The 12,163-nt window shown below is 37.9% G+C and overlaps 2 protein-coding genes and 1 long non-coding RNA gene across 10 annotated transcripts in view; 1 reads left to right on the plus strand and 2 right to left on the minus strand.

Annotated features, from left to right (window-relative positions):
- LOC124308390 (proto-oncogene tyrosine-protein kinase ROS) overlaps positions 1–6,980 on the plus strand; it is a 40,525-nt gene extending 33,545 nt beyond the window's left edge. For 6 of the 7 annotated variants that reach the window (XM_046771061.1, XM_046771062.1, XM_046771063.1 and 3 more), the window contains exons 19-22: positions 3,246–3,716; positions 4,372–4,735; positions 5,078–5,131; positions 5,380–6,980. In XM_046771061.1, the coding sequence (XP_046627017.1) occupies positions 3,246–3,716; positions 4,372–4,735; positions 5,078–5,131; positions 5,380–6,227 (1,737 nt within the window). In that variant the 3' untranslated portion in view covers positions 6,228–6,980. The remainder of the gene's footprint in view (positions 1–3,245; positions 3,717–4,371; positions 4,736–5,077; positions 5,132–5,379) is intronic. The other variant, XM_046771066.1, reaches the window with a different exon arrangement.
- Positions 325–1,533, minus strand: LOC124308393 (uncharacterized). The gene is made up of 2 exons (XR_006908982.1): positions 1,434–1,533; positions 325–933 (listed from the first exon to the last, which is right to left on the minus strand). It is a non-coding gene; the product is annotated as an uncharacterized LOC124308393 (long non-coding RNA).
- Positions 6,981–7,204: 224 nt separating the features above from the next.
- Positions 7,205–10,079, minus strand: LOC124308391 (FHA domain-containing protein DDL). Of its 2 annotated transcripts, none has more exons than XM_046771071.1 (3): positions 9,995–10,079; positions 7,999–9,262; positions 7,205–7,600 (listed from the first exon to the last, which is right to left on the minus strand). In XM_046771071.1, the coding sequence occupies exons 2-3, from the start codon at positions 9,247–9,249 to the stop codon at positions 7,595–7,597; spliced, it is 1,257 nt and encodes a 418-aa protein (XP_046627027.1). In that variant the 5' UTR covers positions 9,250–9,262; positions 9,995–10,079; the 3' UTR covers positions 7,205–7,594. The 2 variants fall into 2 exon arrangements, with proteins under 2 accessions (XP_046627027.1, XP_046627026.1); XM_046771070.1 differs by lacking the exon at positions 9,995–10,079 and adding an exon at positions 9,604–9,767.
- Positions 10,080–12,163: the final 2,084 nt, after the last annotated feature.

The following is a 12,163-nucleotide window of genomic DNA, read 5'->3' on the forward strand; positions in this document are numbered from 1 at the left end:
CGATATCCGTAAACAATTATTATACGTTTAATTGAATACACTTCATCGAATATCACGCGGTTCCGATAAACGTGTAACAACCAACTTGAGAATATGTTTTCGGTATAATTTTTCATGTACTATATTAATACACAAGCTGTTAAAAGCTTCTTGTATGGTCAATATGGACTTATCTCAGGGGTTAGATGATACAGCAACGCTCACATTCTTAGCTATTTCAGTAATGGTACATTGCACCAATTAAATGATATTAATTATTTTACATCCACACCTATGTATTCTTATGAGAAATACAGGACAACTAAATGAGATAAAGCACACACCTTTGCGAAACATGATATATATTTATTATAAGGTACTTTCATCCAAGGCAACAATGACAATAGTTACATTGCACACGTATCGAAATATCCGCTTTAACAATGTATCCGAAACATAACAGTAGTTTTTTATATACCAGTTTGTCTGTATCGTTGATGCGGACATTTTATTATGCCAACGATGTAACTGTGTGAATGTTGACTGGGATGTATAAATAAACATACAGTCTTTTACATATACGCATACCTCAATTGTACAGATATACTCACAAGAGTATAGAAGTATAGCAAATAGTAAAATTAAGTAAACATGAACAAACAAAAACTTATATCCGATACAAGAGGTTTGATAACAAATAAAACATGAAACAAAATAATCATACAATGATTATACCCTAACGAGGAAAATTGTTAACTTTCATCTCGGGACTAGGTAAAAAATCACAATCCTGACAAAGTAAAATAATAAAAAGTATTGGCACATTATTTCAAAAAAGAACACAGACGCTATAGAAAGCGTTGTCTAGGTACGCAGTACGCATAAGTTTTAATTATTATTCGACCGCAGCTGGAGCATTCACTTCCTTGATATCACTGCTAATCCGTCAAATACCTGAAAATACATAGTATTTAACACCTGTATTCTAGGTAGAATAATCTTTATGTGCCATTTCAACGTTCTCTCAACGTGTCTTGACAGGTCTATTATATATCATTTCAACCACTGTGTGTTTATTGGGAAAAGATGCAGCCACTAAATGATCGTTCATTCGTACATGATACGTATGTGTTAGCGATCTATTTCACTGGATAACCTTATAAAAGAAAAACGATGCCTGCACAAGTAAGAATGAAGCTAACAATAAATATCTGCGGCTTCTATTTGCAATCAGTATATATTCCATACCATAGACATGCTTCTTATAGCATTATCTACAAGCAATTCTGTTGTGCCTACATCCTTTCGGCGACGTTCAAAAGCAAGTACGACGCAATCACAAAGTATTTGTTTCTTCTTTTTATTGTCAGGTTATTTACGCCTGTATTGTCATTTTCGTCTGTATTGAATCATCGTGATAAATTTTTCCAAATAGAAAATACATTTGTACTTACCAGCTTATGAAGGCTCACATAAACACGGACGTGCACTGACCTCGGAAGTTGGTCAAATTAGACTGATTCACTGATCGCGTGAGCTGAGAGCCTTCGCGAACGGTGGTGGGGGGGGCATTCTGGCGCGTCGTCCTCGGCTCTCAGCGTGCAGGAACCGTACGAGTTACAACACGCTGACCTAGCGAGCCAATCAGAGGCAGAAGAAGAGGCGCGAGTATTTCACGCTAGGACATTCTCGATTCTTCGCGACCGCTTGTCGTTTGATACATGCGCTCATTATACGTATATGTAACATCCATGGTACACGAGCTTCATCTACGGCCACTCGCTTTCCTAGCACAGGTTATTCCAATATATACATTATGGTATAGGAAAACGTATGTTTTACAATTAATAAAGACGCCGCGAAGGGATGCACTTATATGCTCAACTACGTAATTTCTTGGTGACCTTTGTAAAAAAATCTGTTCATCGATTTTTCAACTTTTTTTCCTATGTTGGGGAATTAACAATAACACAAGGAAAAGAATTTGAAAAAATGGAGGTAACATATTGTTCTACTTTACAATATTACGTAGAATAAAATTATCACTTCTAGTGTTATGTCACCTGAATTTTTTCATATTTTTGATGATACTTACTAGTTTATCGAATGAAAAAAAAGATTGGAAATCGAATGACCAGTTGTTTACAAAATTTAAGGTAATCAGAAAAACGTGCTGAGGAGGATAACAAAACGTTGAATTTTAGTCACTGCTAACATGAGAAAAACTTGAATATAATGATTATAGTTCCAAATTCAAACATCGCAATATGTAAGTAAATGATGTAAAAGTTGATTCCTGCCCTCACTATGTTGAAAAGGGTAGTATTCTTGGATATGAAGGTCAGAAAGGTACGAAACAAATCTTGTTTACGTTTCGGCCCGAGTAGGTATATAATTCTGTGTATCGATATGACAAGTCTATGTACGACGTAATTTTCACGTATTACATGTGATCAGTAGATCAAAAGTGTATTGACTTAATTATTAAACAATTAATGAGAACATATTGGCAAGGTATGGTAACTATACGAAACGTTAAACTTGTGTTACTGGTGAAGGAATAAAATATGTATATTAGCTGTTCATGAGACTAGAAATATAATGGATTTTACCACACGTTTATACTACGGATCTCGCTTACCACAATAAAACGTTGATGATGGAACGCAGAAATTTTGTATTTTAATACCTACAAATATACCGATTTTTAACGAATTTAAATTGACAATTGAGCTAGTAAACAAAACGTTGATTATTAGTCTAGAAACCGTTGTTTAAATGTTGTAGAAAAGCAGTGAATGAAACGTTAAACTTGTGTTACCGGTGAAGGAATAAAACATGTATATTAACTGTTCATAAGACTAGAAATATAAACGGTTTTACCACACGTTTATACTACGAATCTCGCTTACCACAACAAAACGTTGACGATGAAACGTAGAAAATTTGTATTTTAATATCTATAAATATACCGGTTTTTAACGAATTTAAATTAGCAATTGAACAAGTAAACAAAACGTTGATTATTAGTCTAGAAACCGTTGTTTAAATGTACGTGTAATGAAAATCGTATAATATTTGTGGAGAGACAACGATTAATATTTTACTGAAAAATTACCGTATATCGAACACGGTAATATTTTCTACCTATACCATAATTATACGACCTTAACGTTTCTTCAACCACATTTTAACCGGCTCATGTTTACTGGGACGTACCGAAACGAAGATTCAGTTTCTAAAACAATGCTCGTGTCTTGTACCAGGTTTTTCAAGGCATTGCGAAGGACCTGGACGGTCCTGGAATAACTGGAGTGGCTATAAAGACTCTTAGAAAAGGGGCGTCTGCGCAAGAGAAGACTGAATTTTTACGCGAGGCTCGACTTATGAGTCCCTTCAGGCACAAGCACGTTCTTCGACTGCTTGGAGTTTGCCTAGACACAGATCCGCCGCTGCTGGTGTTGGAGCTAATGAAGGCTGGGGATCTGTTGACGTATTTGAGAGCCAGCCGCTGTCTACAGCCATCGGATCCCTGTGCTCTTAGACTTCAAGATCTTCTTGCTATGTGCGAAGATGTGGCGAGAGGCTGCCAATACCTGGAGGAACTTCATTTTGTTCACAGAGACCTAGCTTGCAGGAACTGCCTGGTATCCGCCAGGGACAGAGAGAACCGTGTGGTAAAAATTGGAGACTTCGGACTCGCAAGAGACATCTATAAAAACGATTACTACCGCAAGGTAATTCGTCCTCACTGCATTTAAGGGGGTTTAATATGCGGGCAGACGGTCGAAATAGTGGCTAAATTTTGGGTATTTATACCTCGACAAAAAATGATTCGCATAGATTGGGGTTTTGCTCAAAAGTACATAGATCAAGCATCATTTAAAATTTTTTTCAAAATTAAAATCAACGAACAGGAAGTATTGTTATTGACAGTAACATCTACTATGCTCGGTAAGACGTTTTACTTCGCCCGCTATATCTAAAAAACGGCTCAACCGATTTATTTCAAATTTGGAGACAATATCCTTGAGTAGTCCTCTTTTTCATGACCACAGTTTTTTTTTTATTCATCGTACTGTTCATTTATGTTAATTAAATAAAATGGTCGCCAATTTGGAAAGAAGAATCGAACGTCAAATTTAAACGGTTAACACATCGTTGAGAAAGAATACGAAAGAAAAAAAATTTAGATCAGCGAAGAATATTGTCTCGAAAATTTGAGGTAAACCGGTTGTTGCGACGTATTCGAAATATCGTACGCAGTAGAAAACATCTCACCGAGCGAAAGGTTTGACGTTATTGTCAAAAGCGATACTTTTCATCGATCGATTCTACTAAAAAACAAAGTCCGAATTCACGGATATTTAACAAGTTATGCTTATTTCGTAGGAGGGCGAAGGCCTACTGCCGGTACGATGGATGGCACCGGAGTCTCTGGTGGATGGGGTATTTACCTCTCAAAGTGACGTGTGGGCGTTCGGTGTTTTGATGTGGGAAATCACTTCCCTGGGCCAGCAGCCGTACCCGGCAAGAACAAATCTGGAAGTGCTATACCACGTTAGAGCTGGCGGAAGACTGCCAAAGCCGCTAAATTGTCCAACGCCGTTACATCAGTTGATGCTGCGCTGCTGGAGCACGGCGGATGCTAGACCCAGTTTTAAGGCTTGTTTGGATCATATAATAACGCTCAGAAGCAGAACAGAAGATGCCGCGATCAGCCCTGCACATGCTGGCCATTACTTATCTAAACAAGGTTTGTTCCAACTTGATTCAATCGTGCCTCAACCTCATTCGCATTGATCTCTATCCTGCATGAATATGTTACATTCATTGTGAAAATATCTATACGATGCTACTGAAAGCCGTTTCGCTTCGATTCAATTCAAGAAACACGATTATCTTACTCTGTGACGAAGAAGCAAAAGTTTTTCGTTCGGTTATAATTGAAAATTCCGACACATTGGAACGTCTGTTTGATGTCAATTTTAAAAGGGGATTAAACTGTTCTATTGACTTGAGAAATTTTCCCGTTTATTCTTGATTAACATTGCTTGAAAAAATTTTGAAATGACCATCGCATGGCTTGTGCTTGCAGGCGTGTCTAACATGGCTTACTTTGCTGATGAGAATCAAAATCATAACCACTCAGGTAGGTTTCATGTTTAATGTCATTTAGCCCATTTATTTAACCGGCGATGAGCGTCTTCACATAAATTTACGTTATTGTCATTACGACAGAATATCCATCAAAGTTAACAAACCTTAACACTCCCCAACACGTAAGGAATACAGCGACTAACCATCAAAGAAATTGGAATATACTTTGCAAGCTCCGAAGTGGTCGCCGGCGTTGCGAGCTAATACAAGATTGTTGACGGTCGTTTAAAATTTGTTTAGGCAACTCCTGGAAATCTACAAGCTCCGAAGGCAGTAGAGACATGCAGCCATTTTTACCCGATTCTTGCAACACGACGGCACTATTAGCGTCCGGCGAAATTCCGAAATATTTAGAATTAATAGCAGATAACGACGTACCTGATGTTAGAGATACTCCGACTGGTGGCTATGAAGTACCGAGACCCGTACAGTGCCTGGATAAAAATGAAGTTCAAAAGGAAAGCAAAATACCAGAACTATCAGATTCGCAAAATGAAAGCTCAAACTTGGATAGTGAACAATTGGAAGATGTTGTAAATCAAAAAAGAGAATCGGCGAATAACTTTGACTTGACGGAACCAAAAAGAGCCTCCATTTCCAGCACAGGAGAAAAATTCTGCATTTTGGATAGCTCAAGGTTGGCTAATCATGTTTCCAAATGTATAGCCGTGACGAACTCTCCGAGTTCCATTGACGACAGTCGCAAGAGCGAAAAAATCTCAACAGAAATCAGAGGATCGCTGACTAGTTTGAGCGGTAGAAGCAGCAGCTCCCACGGCTCGTCGACAAGCTTGACTCCTTCTAGGCCAAGCTCGTCGTTATTGAATTCTCAGAATACTTTGCCATTGAAGAAGAATGGGGCAACTAAGCAAAACATTCTATCCAGCGATACGAATAGTGGAAGAAATACAATTTCGAAATTAAGCAGGACACATTCAATTCTGCAAAACGGGAAAGCGAATATACCTTTAGCAATAAATAGTGCCTTACTGAATTCTCTCAGGCAAACACCAGACGCAGGTGAAGATGGAAATGAGATCGCTACCTATACAAATATAAACTCTGACGCGGTCAGAGTAAATGGGTAATGATAAAAGGTGATATTTGAAAAACTGGATATTATAGTGTAGATATTTAGAGCCTTGACTGCCATGATTGATTATTTGTGTAGTACATAATTTCGTTACTATTATGATAAGTAATCGGTAAGAAACATTGGAACCTGTTTTAAAATGCCGTACTATGAATTGACGTACGTACGTGTTGTTGAAATCAAAGGCAAACGATTGCGACGATGTATACGAAATTGTTAAGATTAAATTTATCGTAGACAACAATATTATTATACACAAAGTTGAAGGTTGAGATATTTTATCAAGCTTTAAAAACGTATATTAAAGGCGTGTACCGATATTGCTGTAATTAAATTATTTCAACGTGCTGCTGACATATTTAACTTTTAAAGTGCCTTTTAAACGATAATAATTAAGATAAATGAATAAATATAAGCTAGCGTGAATCAAATTGTAAATAATTATATTTTTAAATGTTTTTCTAGTATGTCATCGTTAGATTTTCATCCATCAACTTACACCACATTTTCACACACATGCTCAAGTATTAAGCATCTTCCAGTCAACTTGAATAAACTTGAAAACGAGTTTGCTTAAAATAATCATTTCATGTCTTATTGTAGTTATTTTTCTTCATTTCCATTTCAAATGTCATTTTGCATACGTAACATTTGTATTGTTCCTTGATCATTTGATACTAATTTTATTATATTGTATAAAAAATGAAAGAAGGAATCATTGCACGGAATATAAACGATTATAATTGAATAGTGTAATTACTATTGTAAATATTACTTTGCGTCAGTGAAAAATTGCTCGTATATTGTTTAAGTAATAAATATCTAAAGATTCGTGGGCCGGAAATGGTGACCAAAATTACCCCAACGTATCTGATACTTGGCCACTATCCGTCTACGTGCTAATGCGTAACGTAGGAAGTAACGATGTAAATAAATAAAATAACCGACAGTGAAATGAAGAGGTACCACAGATTCATGACATTTTATATTTTTAATTTATGCGATTGTTTTATTTTTCACATTGGTAGTGTACAGGTTCAATTTTGTACGCCATGTCTTACCGGATAGAACATTACAAAGTTTGTGAATCAGGATTGACAATAAAGTAAACAATTCTGAAGAAATAACAATCCGAATTTCTCGATTCCTTGATCTTAAAATATCTATAAAATATTTCATCAAGACCTATTCATTTACATTTAATCTTTCTAAAACTTCAAAACACTCTTCCAGCGCTCGTTGCCAACAAACTACCGATGCAATCTAACGATACACCTGCGTTCCATAAAATTGCAATATCATCGTTCTACATTGACATTCCACCTCTTCGAGCACCGCGTATGCTCAGTAAGCCCGTTAAGCTCATTTCTGCAAACAAAAATGATGAAATAAAATTAAGGAAACTACATTCTCATCAACTAATTTGAGCCCGCAAATTTCTTTGGGGAATTTTACTGAATTCTAAGGTAAATATGCAGAGCCAACAACAAAATATACAGTGCGCTGTGGATTATTGCAATATAACAGAAAAACTGCTCGGTTAAAAGTATCCTTCTGATGACAAATCTTTGACAGTTTTGGAGCAAAGAGAAATTTAAATCCAAGATTTATTATTCATTAGTTGCCTGGTTTTATGTCTTGTTTCGTAAAATTTTGAGATTATATCGTTTTATCGCTGTCAAAGTATGAAAGGTAAATTACAACTCTACGGAAACTTGACACCAAGTAGAAAGACGAAAGAACAAAAGCCATAAATAATTTCTCACCGGAACAGCAGATGTAAATGGGACGTCATCATCCAGAGCATCATCCTTACTCTGTTCGTGCAGCAGAACGTATTCCCGAGAGCTGAATCCAAAGCGCAGAACATCCCTCTCCAAGAGCTCGTGATACCTTTTAGGCTCGAGTTTGATGTCATTGACATGAGTGCCGTTGGCAGATTCTAGGTCTATCAAATACGGTCTGACCCTCTTTCCTTCGCCACCATCTTCCCTCTGGAATGAGACAAGCCTAAACTGCAGAGCGGCATGCTGTTTGGAGCAAGACGGATGGTCCAGAGGAATATCCGCAACCTTGCGATCCCTGCCCATCAGGTAAGCAGACTGCCTATGGACGTAGAGGGTGGGCAACGCCTTTTCACCCTTGAAGGGATAGAGTCTCCAACGGCGCTTCGGCTTTCGCGCCTCCATTGGTTCTGTGTATTTTATCACCACACCGTTCACAGTATTTGCGTCTTCCGTCAGCTTTCCAGAAGGCTCGAAATTTGGCTTCTCTTTCTCAATTGGCTTCCCGTTGTTCTCCTTTTTCATATCCGCTTTTCCCCATTCCGGCGACGGCTCACCCTTTACTCTGGAGCCGTCGAAACTGCTTCTCGGCCCATCGCCATCCCCGAATCTGTTTCCTCTACCACCTCGCCTGCCACCTCTACCGCTGTTATGTCTACCTCGTTCTCGCTCTTCAAACCCCCTGTTCCTCTCGTCTCGCCGAGGAGACTTCCTTTCGTTCTGCCTTCTGCCGTCAAACCTATCGACGGGTCGATTTTCACCGTTGTAGTTTCTGTTCGACCTTTCCGGAGCATCTCGTTCCCGCCTCCGCTGGCTGTCAGATTCATTTTGGCTGCGGTTATCCTCCTTCCTTCGCTTTTCCAAATCTCTGTCTATATCTCTGTCTCTCTCCTTTTTCTCCCACTTGGTTCTGGCCTCTCCGCCGTCCTGGCGCTCTCTGTGACCCTTTCTTCTGTCGTCACGCGACGCCGGGTACCGTTGGTTCTGAGACTGAGGACTGTGCTTCCGCTTCCTTCCGTCCGGGCTTTCCCATCTTGATCTTTCTACGTTTCTGTCCTGGCGCATTTCCTTTGGCCTTACCCGTTCTTCTTTCTCCATCTGCCTCTTGCGCTGCTTCGGCGAAGGCGGTGCTTGTTCTTTGGCATCACTTGAATTCGATGAACCTTCGTCCTTGGAACTATCAGACTCGTTCTCTGAACTGCTAGCCTTGCGTTCCCTTTTCGTTCGCCCCATTATCCAGATTTTCCTGTTGAATTAAACCATAGACATGGAATCGAACAAATAATTTTAGAGGTTAAGGCATCCGATAGTATGCGCTGGGTTGCCGTATTTGAATTTTATTCTGGCGTCAAGATTATTCGGAATGTTAAAAATAATCTCGCAGCTCTGGAAATACGCCAAATTGCGTGTAGGGAGGATGCAATAAGTGACGTCAATTCAATCAAGTCTCCTTGATTGCCACTAATAATTTTCCCACTCAACACACACCAACATTTGTTGTTTGAGGTTATGTACACGAGTTGACTGAAGGCGAAAGCATCCGAAAAATTTTATAACCCAGTGGATTATCGAAAATAAAATACTTACAAAATATGGCTAGTGGGTTTCACTGAATGTAGGCATCTGCGATTAATGTTAAGATCGCTACTGAATTTCTGATATTTCGATTCATTCGCGACGCTAAAAATCCGAGCAAAAAGTACGACGTTTCAAATTGTCAAACACCGACCGAGATCCGTCGTTTCCGCCATTTGTCGGATTGTCTCGTAAATAGCAGGGATGCCACCGGCCGGCAAAGAATAGTCCCTAGACCGGACGATTGGAGTAGAATAATTCAAATTACGGTACAAATAATAAAAGGAAAAATGACAATAAACTGTTGCTCACGAGAAAGTTTGTCTTTGGTGTACGATTCACTTGCGCCGGAAAGAAAAATTGAGGCACGGTAATAATTATTCCTAATATGTTTACAACTTACCTTGTTCAAAGTATCCTTGACTTCTGGTGACTTTTTCCCCAAGTTGTACAGCATGAACCGATGCAACTCTGTTCGTCGACAGACGTTGACTGAGGGACACGTAAAGACTGAAAGCCTTATGGGACTGTTCGTAATGAAATGTGTACGTGATAAATTGATCGTCACGTGGCGCTCTCTGCGGCCTTTCTTGCACACGCAACCCGATCCGACAAATGGTCGGTACGTAAAGACGACGAGAACTGATGTTACGATCGTTTACCGCGTATATCCAGATTTTTCAGAGTCGAATGAATATTATTATGCCTATGGAAAAGACAAACCGGAACAGACTGAAATTTTCATATAACCCCGTGACGACGCCGTATACGTTTCAACTATGCAAGATCACTCGAGCCAAATTCAGCAATGCTAATGATCGACAAAAATTGTGTTATCTAAATAGATGCACAATAAACATACACTTGGTTTACTGTTAACAGAGTTGGAAGCCTCTCGTTGATGCAAACGATAGGAGAAATAGCCGAAGAAGTTAACCAAAGGATGAACATGTTTTACAAACCTCAAGCGCGCAACTCTCAATTCGAAACCTGGACGCTTCAACGCTACCAGCAATAATTGCTCCGAACCGAAAGACAAAAGAAACAAAAAGCCTCTCGGAATTTCGGCCGAGTGTCCCGAGATGGATTTTCCGGATTATTTGTAATCAAATCATTATATTATCAATTATATACGGATGGTTTCAAACAAGGTATTTGGCACCCGGCGAACGCATCGGCTTGCAACCCGCTGCCTGAACATTTTTTACACAATTACGTAATACAACGTAACAGTGTCGGGCTATTCTTCAGTTTTAAACTAAAAATTACGATTAACAGCGTTAATTTTTAATTGCGGTGATAGAATAAAAATTTTCCGAAAAATTCCTGATTTGAGTTTTTTAATTTAAATATTGAACGTAATTGTATAATGATACGAATTTGCTCGTCGAAGGGGAAGAATTAATTCTCAGTTAAGTTTTTCTAATTTTCAAAATAAACAACTGCTACTTTATTCAATGTTTCGAATCAAGGGAATTTAAACAGATTACCAATAAAATTTTTTGAATAAAAAAGTAAAAAATAATTCTGAAAATTAAAAATAATTCCTACATCAATTTCTTGGAGTACAATGAGAGATAAAAAACAATTCAGAGTTGATAATTCAATTCTAAATTCAAGTAAGCACTGGCTAATTACCTATCAATGCCAATTTGTACTGATCTACGTAAAAACGACTTTTATCCTGCAAAATTTATAAATTTATGAATAAATAAATATAAAAATGAATAAATTCATGACTAAAGAATTCGTATGAAATGGCAAAACTAGTTTAAATTGATATCGATCACCGTTGAGTATGAAATTGTTATTCGTAGAAAGTTGATTCTGAGATTTGACGAATGTTGCTGTTAACTGAATTAAATGATTTTAATTTCTTTGCAAATTTTGGGCTATAGTTTTCTGCCTTGCTTCACCCATTACTGAAATCATATGCATATATGCACATCTAAACTCCTGGTAGTCAAGTTTTTCGATATTTTTCAAAGTTTTAAATTTCATCAATTATTGAATCATTTTGCACACGAGACTCCAAGCTTTCCGAAGATTTTGCAATCAATCATCAACTTTCTTTTTTTGTCATGTGTATCAAATTCTAGAGCCTCGTGACACGTTTTTCACTTGACGATAATAAAAATCTATGACGCGCACTTGTAACACTAAATATTGAATGAAAAAAAAATTTTCGTACGATAAGGATGACTATGGTTTGTGACAAAGTGATCTGCATGTTAAATTATAGATACGCGCAAGGAAATTCTCGGGTTATCTTCTTGCTATACTACCTTCGATTATCGTTTTCGGTACTCTTTTTATTTTAGGTGACTACGAATCACGCATCTTTTTTTGAACAATCTCTTCGATATTATCAACTGAAATTAAATAAATGTGCAACAGTGCAACGTCTAACTATCCTCGCTTCAACTTATTATAGAAAAGCAACCGTTGATTTTTCAATTATGTCATTTATGTAATTTTGAACATTTCAAAATTTTCCCTGTGAGAAGGAGATTTTTTCCCATGTTTTCTAGCGCCTTGGAAAACTACGAATTGACAATAATCAATATTTAGG

This window comes from Neodiprion virginianus, chromosome 7, assembly GCF_021901495.1.
Source record: "Neodiprion virginianus isolate iyNeoVirg1 chromosome 7, iyNeoVirg1.1, whole genome shotgun sequence".
Lineage (NCBI taxonomy): Eukaryota > Metazoa > Arthropoda > Insecta > Hymenoptera > Diprionidae > Neodiprion > Neodiprion virginianus.

Excerpts from the sequence above, each read along its gene's own strand:
- LOC124308391 (XM_046771071.1), bottom strand. The coding sequence starts at position 9,249 with ATGGGGCGAACGAAAAGGGAACGCAAGGCTAGCAGTTCAGAGAACGAG.